The 13,801-nt window shown below is 42.7% G+C and overlaps 1 protein-coding gene across 2 annotated transcripts; it reads right to left on the bottom strand.

The window, feature by feature from the left end:
* Positions 1-145: 145 nt before the first annotated feature.
* On the bottom strand, positions 146-12,044 carry LOC139477893 (mesenchyme-specific cell surface glycoprotein-like). 2 transcript variants are annotated; one of them, XM_071260336.1, is made up of 11 exons: positions 11,949-12,044; positions 11,485-11,678; positions 11,105-11,371; positions 10,463-10,667; positions 8,849-8,990; positions 8,413-8,527; positions 7,721-7,885; positions 2,478-2,534; positions 1,807-2,039; positions 1,498-1,721; positions 146-294 (listed from the first exon to the last, which is right to left on the bottom strand). In XM_071260336.1, exons 2-11 carry the CDS (start codon positions 11,657-11,659, stop codon positions 189-191), a joined length of 1,689 nt encoding a protein of 562 aa, XP_071116437.1. In that variant the 5' UTR covers positions 11,660-11,678; positions 11,949-12,044; the 3' UTR covers positions 146-188. The 2 variants fall into 2 exon arrangements, with proteins under 2 accessions (XP_071116437.1, XP_071116429.1); XM_071260328.1 differs by having other exon boundaries at positions 11,907-11,967.
* Between the last annotated feature and the right edge of the window lie 1,757 nt (positions 12,045-13,801).

Genomic DNA, 13,801 nt, shown 5'->3' with positions numbered 1-13,801 from the left:
CAGATTTTTGTGTAGGGATAGTTGGTTCTGGTAAGCTGTAGGGTGGGCAGATATGTTACTTGCAGACTGTTTTGTTGGGGTAGGTTTTTTTCTGGTAGACAATGATCATGTGGTTGGTATATCTGGGAGTATATTACAAGCAAAATCTGATGATGATATGTTTATTGTAAAAGTTGTACAATGAGGATTTACAACTCTGTTTCTGGCCATGTTTCGTCAACTAGGGTATAGACAGACACGCTGCCACTGGCCTCAGATGTCACGATCACCTTTGGAGTTCCGATACTCGAGAACCTGAAGAACAAAGCATTGTGACTTAATGGTAATATTAATGTCTCTGTAGTTCTATGTCCACTCAACTACAACTCAATGTGATCTCTTGTGCACAATAAGAACGAACAAGTTCTGAACTTCTATACATAATTGGCACGCCATAAACGTGTTTGTGGGGATGATGCAACCTTCTGTACAGAATATAGATGTTAATTGTGAAAAGACATTATTCAAATAGGCGTCTCTGGACATCAAACCATATTTCAAACACATAAGCGCGATGCGTTGGCGTCTGGCGTCGCCTTTTTAACATGAAACGGCACGTGGTCGCGAACCATGAAATTAGCTGCAAGCAGACGATTTCTAATTTCTGGTTAGTAATTCCGGAGGGCCGGCGCGATTGAACAGCGATGTGATTGACTGTTTGGGCTCGATTTCTTAAACCCTTTTTCATTAAACGACCCCATACTTGTGTTGTTGACAAAGGGCGCCGTGTGCGGGGCGAACATTTACAGAAACCTGTTCTAAAGACTGCAACATATTGGCTACCTCTAGCTGATTTCTACCAGTCTGATCACAATGACTGCATTAAAGCAAGTATTGTAGGCAGTTTGGCAGGGTATAGGCTTTAACAGGGAGTTTATATATATCTTATATATTCTCCGAGATAAGTAAATAAATTATATCTATCTTAATATTCACAAGGCTGCCCAATACAAATTATTACGGCAGCTGGGCTATTATTATCATGGCCAGCAGCACCAACACGGAGTCATGTGCGGGTCAGAGGCTTCTATTTAACACTAGAGAATGGCAGGTTGATCACTGAAGCTTAACATTGTGAATGAGGTGCGGGATATTGCAGGCTGACCAGAGGGGTATCATATCGATACGTGGCAGCTGGTCAGTGATTTTATTGGTTTAAGTTAAAAAACTTTCTGTTGGTCGAGACCTGACCCTAGGACAGGGGCTAGGCAGGTTGGCTCTCTGACGCCTTTGAGATGCTGCCTGGTCACGTCTGTCTCATCTAATCATGATTATATAGATGCTGTAGTTATTATATCACAAATAAAGTGTTGTGGACCCACTGATGGACTCCTGTGATTGAAGGACAGATATCTAACACAACCAGCCCGGGATAAAGCTTACGTGTTACTGTGGATAATGAACATCAACAATATTAATGGCTCCGACCGATTTGAGGATCTTTCACTTAAGACTTACTTGATGTCAGATATAATGGCATCTCCCATGTCCTCCCTGGCGTACAGATTTTCCCAGGTTGCATCTATTTCCCCGGCTCTGTGCACACTCTGGAACTCTGGGGTGGGGTTGTTCACGTTAGGCTGCAACGTATATACATACAGCATACCGTTCCTGCCGCTTCCTATCACCAACACTGTACGCCCATTGAAGTTGCCAACAGCCACTGAATTGGGTTCCGGGCCCTGGAATTGATATTTAATAAAATAAATCATTATTCTTTCCGATGTATATAATCATATACAAAAGTACAGTGGTTTGTCCTCTCACCATCCACGTGGATCTGGCGTCCATCTCTTGCGCGGGGGTTTGCGAGAAGGTGGCGCAGTTACCATTGAATGTAGTCGGGAAGTGCTGGCGACTGTACCTCTCCAGTTCGTCACCGCTCTCCCAGGTTCGCTCCATCGACTGTGTGTTCCAGATTGTGAACCCACGTCCACCGAAAGCATAGGGAACGTTCGGCGTGTCATCAAACCCGTCAACATTAGAGACGTACAGGCGACCTGCAAATATTGAAAAAACAAACGGCATACAAGCATAATAATCTGTTTGCACTGGACGGTACTTCTAAATCATACACCTTTGAAACTGAACTTCCCATTGCTGCTTTAGCTAGAAGCCCTCGAATAGTTTCGGCATCTCCTGTAAATCGAGCTGCACATTAGAGTTGTATATGGCCTGCTGAGTTACAACATAACACATCACAGTTGGTCAGAAATGGTCTTCAGTTAGAACCGCCTAATGAGGATCAGGTGGTCAGGGTCCGTGACATGCCCGACTCTGTGGTCATCGTTCCAGTGACGTGACCGTTACTCAATCTATCACTGATTGCCTGGTTAATATTCAGTTATTTACAGGCCGCCGTGATATAGCAGGAATATTGTCAACTTGGGCGTCGATCAACTCAGTCACGTACAATATAACCTTGCTATTGTCTATACCTAGTTCTGCGCTATTGGTCAACTCGGAGCCCAGGGTGGCGTCGTCAATATTCCAATCTGGAAACAAATATAGACAAGATTATATCTGCGACATGAACACAGTAATTTTCGTTCGTTAAACAGACCACCCGACATATATATGGGCCTTGTTAACATCTCTGTGCATACGCATTAATAAAAAGTTCCTGCTTTTATGTGTAAAAACATGACAACACCAACATTCAAGATCTTTATTTGACAATTTCGCCAGCTAATGGTAAGTCAAGCCCTAAAATGTCAGTACGCAGAACGATTGTAAGAAAACTTTATAAGTCAAACAGCGGGACTGTGCAATCAACATGGTTCGGTTTCTTTGCTCTCTCAGCTGACTTTACATCCTGTCCGTACTATTTGGGAAAAGGGAAATAGGTTGTTAATTATACGACCCTATCTTGAGGAATTGAAAATATAAAAACTCGAGCCCGCTTGCATTGTTGCAGCTTCAAACGAAGGACAAGGTCACAATGAGAATCAGAAACGAGAACAGTCATCTCCACACAGCGTTGTACCCTACAGCAGACACCAATAGGGAATGTTATTGTTCACATTTCGGATGCTTTGGGACACAAAAATCTGTCATGCACGCTTCCACGCAGTTTTCGAATGATTTGTGTGTGGAATGTTCAGTTTGAGTGATCTGATCGTGCAGTGTGTACGTTCAATTCACAAACACTTTGGGAAACGATGCCACAACATACCCTTCGAAGGGGACATTGGTGGCACATGAGGAGCATCCAACGGATTTAAGTCTAGATATCGGTCCAAATAGTCTACACTGATTTCGCCACACTGAGCTGTTCACATTAAATCGTGTTCATCTCGCTCACTATCCTCTATAACTCCATGGCTCGTATTTCGGTAAACCTACACTAACCCCTGGACCCATCCTCGCAATCTCAAACTACCCGCCCTTGATTTCCATTTGCCAATTTGATTGGCTACATTACAAGGTCTAACGTACCAATCAGAATGCGAGTTACAAACCAGCTTCGATGTTGGGTTGGCCAGTCTCACTGATTATGATCGAGTTTGCGAGAAATTCAACATTGAAGAACTGCCTGACATGCAATTGAATGAAAGCCCTCAAGGTTATTTAATGGAAAGAATGTCTTCATGTCCAATAAAACTGGCGGTGGCTTTCGTTTCTAGGTAATACGAGTTACTTCCCTTACCCTTTCCCTTCCCCTTATCTCGACGTATGATTGGTCAATAAGATGCTAATTATATCATGGGCGGGTAATTTATGATTACGAAAACTACGGGAAAGGATCCAGAGGTTTGTGTACGATTACCGAAGGCTAACCCTGGAGATATAGAGGTGGCACACTCACAGAGACCACGATCTCTCTGTAGTCGCACATAGCAAATGGATATATCTAGATTTTTTTTAATGTCTGCTGTAGATCTATGCATAAGTAATAAAGACTGCAAAGCGACTTTTATACGTGTGACGAGCTTGTTTGGTTTAATTTAGTGTTAATCTCGAATAGTTTCGTATTTTTTTATGAATGAAAAAAAATATTCTGGCGTTATCTTTCATGAGTGACCTAAGCTATGTCATGGTTATCCAATCAAAACTAATAAAACTAGGTCAGCCTTGTATTACACGCGTGTGGCGTACGACTTTCGTATGTCACCACCTATCTCTACACCCGGTGAGTAGTAGAACCGTATACAGAACTGATGGAATACGGAGTGTGTGCATGGACAGACAACGTTTAACACAGGCTTCCCGAAATGTTTACCGGGACTATAAACGCTACAACTTTATTGGTACATCACTGACAAGAAATCTGATGCATGGCGTCGACACGGCGGCAAAAAATCTTTGTTTGTAATATTATTTTACAATAAAATAGTTTTCACAAAATGTTTAATGAACACCGGCATGTTTAACACAATAAGACCCATATTGGTTTTAATTTATTCCTTGTTTTGCATCTTACACATTGTTTTGACAACTGTGTGATTACCAGCTTTACACTCTCAATTTGATAAACAATGTCTTTCAAAAGTAAGGAAGGGCAGAAGCTTTCAAACAAATGTCATGCATTTCAGGATCTAAATAAAACTTAACAACATATTGGTAATTTTAAGAATGAGTAGATTAAATATGACGTTATAATTAATTGTGAAAAGTAGAAATGATTATACTTTCTGTTCATTTACCCATCAATTGAACAGAATTTTTAGAAAACTGCCTCACTCTCATTATTGTGGTAAACCGTCAGAGAAATGTCCTGCATTTCAGGGTTTAAATAAGCAATAAGCGGAACAATTAACAACATATCGGAAATATTTAGAAATAGAAGAACAAATATGGCATGATATAAACAATTGTTTTAAAATATTGTGGACACAGTGAGCGCATATGGTGATCAGTCAGTATCACCTATATTCGAGGTAGATAGACACCTTGTGGACAGTGAGCGCATATGGTGATCAGTCAGTATCACCTATATTCGAAGTAGATAGACACCTTGTGGGCAGTGAGCGCATATGGTGATCAGTCAGTATTACCTATATTATAGGTAGATAGACACCTTGTGGACAGTGAGCGCATATGGTGATCAGTCAGTATCACCTATATTATAGGTAGATAGACACCTTGTGGACAGTGAGCGCATATGGTGATCAGTCAGTATCACCTATATTCGAAGTAGATAGACACCTTGTGGGCAGTGAGCGCATATGGTGATCAGTCGGTATTACCTATATTATAGGTAGATAGACACCTTGTGGACAGTGAGCGCATATGGTGATCAGTCAGTATCACCTATATTATAGGTAGATAGACACCTTGTGGACAGTGAGCGCATATGGTGATCAGTCAGTATTACCTATATTATAGGTAGATAGACACCTTGTGGACAGTGAGTGCATATGGTGATCAGTCAGTATTACCTATATTATAGGTAGATAGACACCTTGTGGACAGTGAGCGCATATGGTGATCAGTCAGTATCACCTATATTATAGGTAGATAGACACCTTATGGACAGTGAGCGCATATGGTGATCAGTCAGTATCACCTATATTATAGGTAGATAGACACCTTGTGGACAGTGAGCGCATATGGTGATGAGTCAGTATCACCTATATTATAGGTAGATAGACACCTTATGGACAGTGAGCGCATATGGTGATCAGTCAGTATCACCTATATTCGAAGTAGATAGACACCTTGTGGACAGTGAGCGCATATGTGATCAGTCAGTATCACCTATATTCGAGGAAGATAGACACCTTGTGGACAGTGAGCGCATATGGTGATCAGTCAGTATCACCTATATTCGAGGTAGATAGACACCTTGTGGACAGTGAGCGCATATGGCGATCAGTCAGTATTACCTATATTATAGGTAGATAGACACCTTGTGGACAGTGAGCGCATTTGGTGATCAGTCAGTATCACCTATATTCGAAGTAGATAGACACCTTGTGGACAGTGAGCGCATATGTGATCAGTCAGTATCACCTATATTCGAGGTAGATAGACACCTTGTGGACAGTGAGCGCATATGGCGATCAGTCAGTATCACCTATATTCGAGGTAGATAGACACCTTTTGGACAGTGAGCGCATATGGTGATCAGTCAGTATCACCTATATTATAGGTAGATTGACACCTTGTGGACAGTGAGCGCATATGGTGATCAGTCAGTATCACCTATATTCGAAGTAGATAGACACCTTGTGGGCAGTGAGCGCATATGGTGATCAGTCAGTATTACCTATATTATAGGTAGATAGACACCTTGTGGACAGTGAGCGCATATGGTGATCAGTCAGTATCACCTATATTCGAAGTAGATAGACACCTTGTGGGCAGTGAGCGCATATGGTGATCAGTCAGTATTACCTATATTATAGGTAGATAGACACCTTGTGGACAGTGAGCGCATATGGTGATCAGTCAGTATCACCTATATTCGAAGTAGATAGACACCTTGTGGGCAGTGAGCGCATATGGTGATCAGTCAGTATTACCTATATTATAGGTAGATAGACACCTTGTGGACAGTGAGCGCATATGGTGATCAGTCAGTATCACCTATATTATAGGTAGATAGACACCTTGTGGACAGTGAGCGCATATGGTGATCAGTCAGTATCACCTATATTCGAGGTAGATAAACACCTTGTGGACAGTGAGCGCATATGGTGATCAGTCAGTATCACCTATATTCGAAGTAGATAGACACCTTGTGGACAGTGAGCGCATATGGTGATCAGTCAGTATCACCTATATTCGTGGAAGATAGACACCTTGTGGACAGTGAGCGCATATGGTGATCAGTCAGTATCACCTATATTCGAGGTAGATAGACACCTTTTGGACAGTGAGCGCATATGGTGATCAGTCAGTATTACCTATATTATAGGTAGATAGACACCTTGTGGACAGTGAGCGCATATGGTGATCAGTCAGTATCACCTATATTCGAAGTAGATAGACACCTTGTGGGCAGTGAGCGCATATGGTGATCAGTCAGTATTACCTATATTATAGGTAGATAGACACCTTGTGGACAGTGAGCGCATATGGTGATCAGTCAGTATCACCTATATTATAGGTAGATAGACACCTTGTGGACAGTGAGCGCATATGGTGATCAGTCAGTATCACCTATATTCGAGGTAGATAAACACCTTGTGGACAGTGAGCGCATATGGTGATCAGTCAGTATCACCTATATTCGAAGTAGATAGACACCTTGTGGACAGTGAGCGCATATGGTGATCAGTCAGTATCACCTATATTCGTGGAAGATAGACACCTTGTGGACAGTGAGCGCATATGGTGATCAGTCAGTATCACCTATATTCGAAGTAGATAGACACCTTGTGGACAGTGAGCGCATATGGTGATCAGTCAGTATTACCTATATTATAGGTAGATAGACACCTTGTGGACAGTGAGCGCATATGGTGATCAGTCAGTATCACCTATATTCGAGGTAGATAAACACCTTGTGGGCAGTGAGCGCATATGGTGATCAGTCAGTATCACCTATATTCGAAGTAGATAGACACCTTGTGGACAGTGAGTGCATATGGTGATCAGTCAGTATCACCTATATTCGAGGTAGATAGACACCTTGTGGACAAGTCTTTAAAATAAGATACTGGTGCATGTTTTTTTTTATGTTACGTTGACGAGTATCAACGGAAATATTGTTATTGAAGTCGACTGTACATACTCAGTGATGCCGCTCTAGCGTAGTCTTGGAAGGTGACCCCGGGGATGTTGGTTGGTCTCCCCTCGTCAGTTGTCACCAGGTAAGGTATATCAGCCCCCCATGTGAAGAAGGCGACTTTGTCGGGCTGGTACAAGCTGCGGATTTTCCTCGATGCCATCGCGATACCTGCAATCCCCGTGCTATAAGTACAATATCCAGAAATCTTGCTCCTTGAGTGACTGTCATATACAAACATGTACAAGATCAGTGTATGTATACTGACTCCAACAACAGACAAGTTTGTGTCACCAATGTTGTATTAAAGTCACCGAGGTGGTGTATGCGATAATCGATCTACGACATTTCTCGACTGTAAATCGTTTATTTCATAAACTGTCAGATCCTTTGGGTGATTCCCAACCCGTGTATATTAGAGAGATTGACGATATGGGTTGTAGTCAGGATACAAATACACCTCTTGGAAGTTGGGAATCAGCCAATCAGTTGAGGAACAAGGGATGTATGTGTATCCTGACTACAGCCCATATTGTCAATCTCTCCGCTAATAGCAGACGAATAAACTTAATAAAAACAAGTTTACATGTAGTCTTGTGTTAAACAGTTCTGGTATACTTAGTTTCACGTAAAGCAGAACTGGTGTGAGTAAGCCAAACGAAATCCAACACAATTTGAGTCTACGTCATTGTGCTCACCGTTGTCTCTGTCGCTTGCGTCCAAGGTGAGGAATTCCCAGGACTTGTTACCCATTGCGTAAAGGCTGGTGATCACCGAGTTCTCCAGGTCGATCCTCGCGATAGCATTATTTTCCTAGAATGATCTTCTTGCGTATCATTTCATGTTCCCATAATATCTTATCTATGTAACATAATATTACATGGCAATTTTATGATACGTCTGTTAGAACAAGCATTCTCCCAAAGGCATGATGTCATTCTCTACATGTGATGTGACGGGCGCATAAAAAAAACAACGTGCAGACGCTGAAATGTTAGAAATACGTTTCTTCCATATGGCCATTATTATACAATCATGATACCACCACCTTCAAAGTTCTCTCAGTCACTTAAACAAATGTACTTGTTTAGACACAGATATATAGATTAATGGGGTTGTTACATGTTGACTTACCTGGAGGGTAATGTAAGCGAACCCATTGCTGGGTGAGATGGCCACATATTCCGGCTCCACGTTCTGGGAGAACTGGATGATGTTGCTAGGGTCATTAGGGTCACGGCGAAGCCAGTAGCGGACGCCCTTATCAAGTATCGGGCTGAAAGAAGTTATCTTAAATTTAGTGAGAGGTAATCCTCAAAATGCACCATATACAAGTGTATGTTAAATTCACTAAGAAAGGCTAGAACATACTAATATACTATTCTAAAAGTAGGGGATACCCGGAAATAACTTAAAATGTCCCAAATTGTAAGATATATTAGCTTCTAGTAAGAGTTGTATGAATGAATGAATTTGGAACACACTACAACCAGTAGTGTATGTAGTATGACAGTAGAGGTCATGACCACCAACAATCTTGAATGATGATCGGGGTTAGATGGGAAATTTCAAAGTTGACATTTTCGGTTCAGTAGTGCGTAATACCACAATGATTTGTCAAACATTCATTCACTCCACGAGGCATACTGCATATAAGTCTCCCAAAAGCGATTTGAGAAAAAGGTTTTGGCTCATTGCTGGCCATGGCATTCTATGGGTGTTGTGCTGCTGAGGGTGAGCATTGATGATTCGAGCATGGTGAGCATGGGAGTTGCCCTGGAAGACAAAACGTCGACCCACACAGCTTGCAAACGGGACAACAAAGGGTGTCCCGATAACACTGTCCAGTGACGTTTCCTTGCACAATATTGAGTGGGGTTCGTTTAGTCATAGTGATGCAACCCCACACCAAAACTGGCCCAATGCCAAATCTGTCGTGGGTTCTCAGGTGGACATTGGATTTACGCTCATTTCGACGCCCAGATACTACCACGCAAAGAAGCGTAGAGTGAAAAACATGACACGTGACCAGGGATGATTACCCCAGTTTCGAGGTTGTATTCACCATTGACATCTGTTTGCGAAATTACGATTTGTAAGGGATGCCACAATACGTGGCCGTCGAGCAGGGAGATAATGTGCATGTTGATGATTTCTAATCGTCAGTATCTCATATTCCAGTTTAAGTTTGCAGCAATTGGATTCGCCCTTTGAGCTCAGCTTGGTTTCCGATCAATCGATGTTTCACTCTTGTCATTTAATTGAGACGCCCTGAACGGGGTCGATCGCCAACTATTTGTTTTTTTTGGTACCTGTTCCATAGTCTGCTAATCATAGGCTATGAAACATTGAACGCATTGGGCATTGCACGCTGACTTCTGCCAGTTTCGTTCATGTCAGCAGCCTAAAGATGCTCCGCGCTTTGCAAACGCAACTTCGCTTGTTCATACACAAAACAATGAATGAAATCAAGTAAATAACAACTGAATGATAAGCAGAATCAGTAAAATTGACAGAAACAATGGTCCACAGAGATTATTTGGCTTTCTGTCAAAATCAGAAATGACACATTAAGCACGTGTGTGGTGCTACTGCGTGCAGTGCGTGCAAACTGTAGGATGTGTTTTGGTGTTTAGTTGCACAGACGAAACCGTCTGTTCTAACACTTGGTATTTGCATTCATAGTTCACGCTCCCCTACTTTTTTAAACAGTATATAAGTAGAATGTCTTTTGCAGTTTGAAATTACACAAGTTCACTCTGTTCGTCAAATTTTCTGAAGTCGATGGTTGTGACTGTTGGTATAGAGCCAGGCGTTGTGGAGAATGTAACCACAGAAACTGTCCCCTCGGGGTCATAGAAGGTGCCATCGACGACCCGGGGCTCCCCCTCGTTAGATACGACCAGACGACGGCAGTCGCTAGTGAACTTCATGTTGTCAGGATGGGCTCCCACTGGACGGGAACAGATCATATTACAGGTCACAACTATATCGATAGGATTATATTCTTTCATATCAAGCTCTTCAAAGTTATTATATTGACTGCTGATTTATTATGAAGAAAAGCATTTCGGACAAGAGGGAGACCCATATGATTATTGTAGCTTATCATTGTGGACCTGAAGACCTGATTACCAAGGTGTCAGTGAGTTGGGTTTAACGCCGCTTTGAATTGTATTCCAATTATATCACGGTGTGTCAGCTTAATGTGCGGATGAAGCCCGAAGTGATGCAGGTCTCAGACGATAACCACTTGTATTAAAAGCCACGAGGACGGGTATGGTGCTGACGGACCTAGAAACATATGTTACGATCGTAGGTAAATCTGCATAGTATTCTGAAAATGGTGATGGGACTTTCTACATTAAGTTACCAAGATATTCAACTGACCGGTAATCCTGGGATCTGTTGGGTTGAGGGGAGTAAGTGTATCTGAGCTGCTCTCAAACAGATTATAAAGAACCAGATGTCCCTCAAAAGCCACAGAATCTTGGCCGTCAAAGGTGACGGCCAGTGTGGGTGTAACCCCTGCCGCCCGACACAGCTCCACATCCAGAGGACGGCCGTCGGCGGCGACGTTGAAATTGTAAGTGTAGACTTCCTGCGGGTTGGCGGGGTCAGCGAGGGAGATGATGTGCAACATAGCCGTGTCACGACCTGACAAAACAAAACTGACATGTAAAAAAGGGGCATCTGTCGCTCGTATTCTTTAATAATGTATCCAAAACTGCATCAGTAGAACAGCAAGGTATACAAAATGCTGGACTCACCAACAACGTAGAGGTAACTCCTAGCATCATCATAGGCGCTCTCCCTGGCTGTTCTGCTGTTGACGACGTACTGGCCGTTACGGTTGGGGAGTCTCAGATAGGATGCCTCTTTCAGTACCACCACACCATAGGCCACGTTCACTAGGGCAACCATTCCCACCAAACGCACGTGCATTGTGCTGATGTGTAAGAGTCTGGTTTAAACAAGAGATGATAGATGTTGCATTCGAAACCACCACGGTATTATACTTCATTTCATTTCCGTCATAATTACTTAAAGAAACATATGTTTTAATATTTGCCATTGCCCTTTCGCGTTAGGGGGTAATGGCGGGGGTAATGGCAACAGTAAAGATATGCAGAACTCATAGCAAAATAAGCCATTGGTCCTCTGGTGTATTGTGGTAACACAAGGACCTCACCTGATCCGGACTTTAGTTGAGTGGACTGTACAAAGGTCTTACCTGGAAGAAAAAAGAACAGACTACTCCAACAACATGTTTCAAGTATGCAGCTGGACGTTCCCAGTGCACCCACGCCTTGACATGTACAAACCTGCACGTCAGCCACCATCAGCTGAGACGGGTCCCCGCCAGTCTACAAACTAGATTAACTGAGGGTTGGGCATTGGTTAACGGAGTAGGTCAAGACCACCCATGTTTTAAAGACTTGAAATGATAAACAGTGGTAAACCTGAATAGGTCAGACTCATTTTAAACTTTGCTCATAGCTTTCTCGTAGAGATTTACACAGATTGTGATTGATCAAGAAAATAACGGTTACGTCATAACTACATCAGTACTACCCCTTTCGTGGTTATACTGGTGCATAGTTTGGTTATGTGCAGTGTACGTCCTGCATCAGATCCTCACCACATGGGACTGGACTTGCGTCCTGCAATGAAACACCCGAGTTGTCAGGTTTTCTTTATCTGTTAGTTGGTTTGTACTAAAACGGTTTCGTCAATACTAGCCAGCTAACCACGTTGGATGAAAATGACACGTGTTACTTGTTAGTGGGGCATATGAATATACCAATGAATGATCAGGCTTGAAGAAATGACTTAATAAACCTAATTCATAGCTTGTCTTTTTTTCTATGCGTAATAACGACCTGTTCTCACCTGAATGAACATTTGAGCCAAAAGGCTAATTACCATGCAGCCATGTCGTGTATATGTCCAGATTCACTAAACTGCCATTATTTGAAAAATGCTAATCCCAAATGTTAATTTCCACCTTACATTGTACATTGGCTATAATTATAGTTGCACGTAATCAGAACGTGTGCGTGTAAATATGTAACTTTTCCCATTGTAAATATGTAACAGGGTAAGTCGCCCACAAACATTTATTATTATGTGTGCAGACCATATACTTACAGAACGTCCTGACCGCCTTCTGTATGTCCACGGCTTGTGACCATGTAATTACAGATCGTCCTGACCGTCTTCTGTATGTCCACGGCTTGTGACCATGTAATTACAGAACGTCCTGACCGCCTTCTGTGTGTCGACGGCTTGTGACCATGTGATTACAGAACGTCCTGACCGCCTTCTGTATGTCCACGGCTTGTGACCATGTACTTACAGAACGTCCTGACCGTCTTCTGTATGTCCACGGCTTGTGACCATGTAATTACAGAACGTCCTGACCGTCTTCTGTATGTCCACGGCTTGTGACCATGTAATTACAGATCGTCCTGACCGTCTTCTGTATGTCCACGGCTTGTGACCATGTATTTACAGAAAGTCCTGACCGCCTGCTGTATGTCCACGGCTTGTGACTATGTAATTACAGAACGTCCTGACCATCTTCTGTATGTCCACGGGTGTGACCATGTAATTACAGATCGTCCTGACCGTCTTCTGTTTGTCCACGGCTTGTGACCATGTAATTACAGATCGTCCTGACCGTCTTCTGTTTGTCCACGGCTTGTGACCATGTAATTACAGAACGTCCTGACCGCCTTCTATACGTCCACGGCTTGTGACCATGTTATTACAGAACGTCCTGACCGCCTTCTGTATGTCCACGGCTTGTGACCGTGTAATTACAGAACGTCCTGACCGTCTTCTGTATGTCCACGGCTTGTGACCATGTAATTACAGAACGTCCTGACCGTCTTCTGTTTGTCCACGGCTTGTGACCATGTAATTACAGAACGTCCTGACCGTCTTCTGTATGTGCACGGCTTGTGACCAAGTTATTACAGAACGTCCTGACCGCCTTCTGTATGTCCACGGCTTGTGACCATGTAATTACAGAACACAGTGTTTTCCTATGAAAACTTGGTTCTAATTATTTCAATCATATTA

Source organism: Haliotis cracherodii, unplaced genomic scaffold (assembly GCF_022045235.1).
Source record: "Haliotis cracherodii isolate W230 unplaced genomic scaffold, xgHalCrac1.p SCAF_1, whole genome shotgun sequence".
NCBI lineage: Eukaryota > Metazoa > Mollusca > Gastropoda > Lepetellida > Haliotidae > Haliotis > Haliotis cracherodii.
The sequence above is the reverse complement of the archived record's forward strand: the minus strand, read 5'-3'. Positions and strand labels throughout refer to the sequence as shown.

Coding starts and splice junctions, on each gene's coding strand:
- LOC139477893 (XM_071260336.1), bottom strand. CDS start 11,659: ATGCACGTGCGTTTGGTGGGAATGGTTGCCCTAGTGAACGTGGCCTAT. Junction 11,372..11,484: donor GAGTTACCTCTACGTTGTTG/GTGAGTCCAGCA, acceptor TTGTTTTGTCAG/GTCGTGACACGGCTATGTTG. Junction 295..1,497: donor GCCATTATATCTGACATCAA/GTAAGTCTTAAG, acceptor TTTGTTCTTCAG/GTTCTCGAGTATCGGAACTC.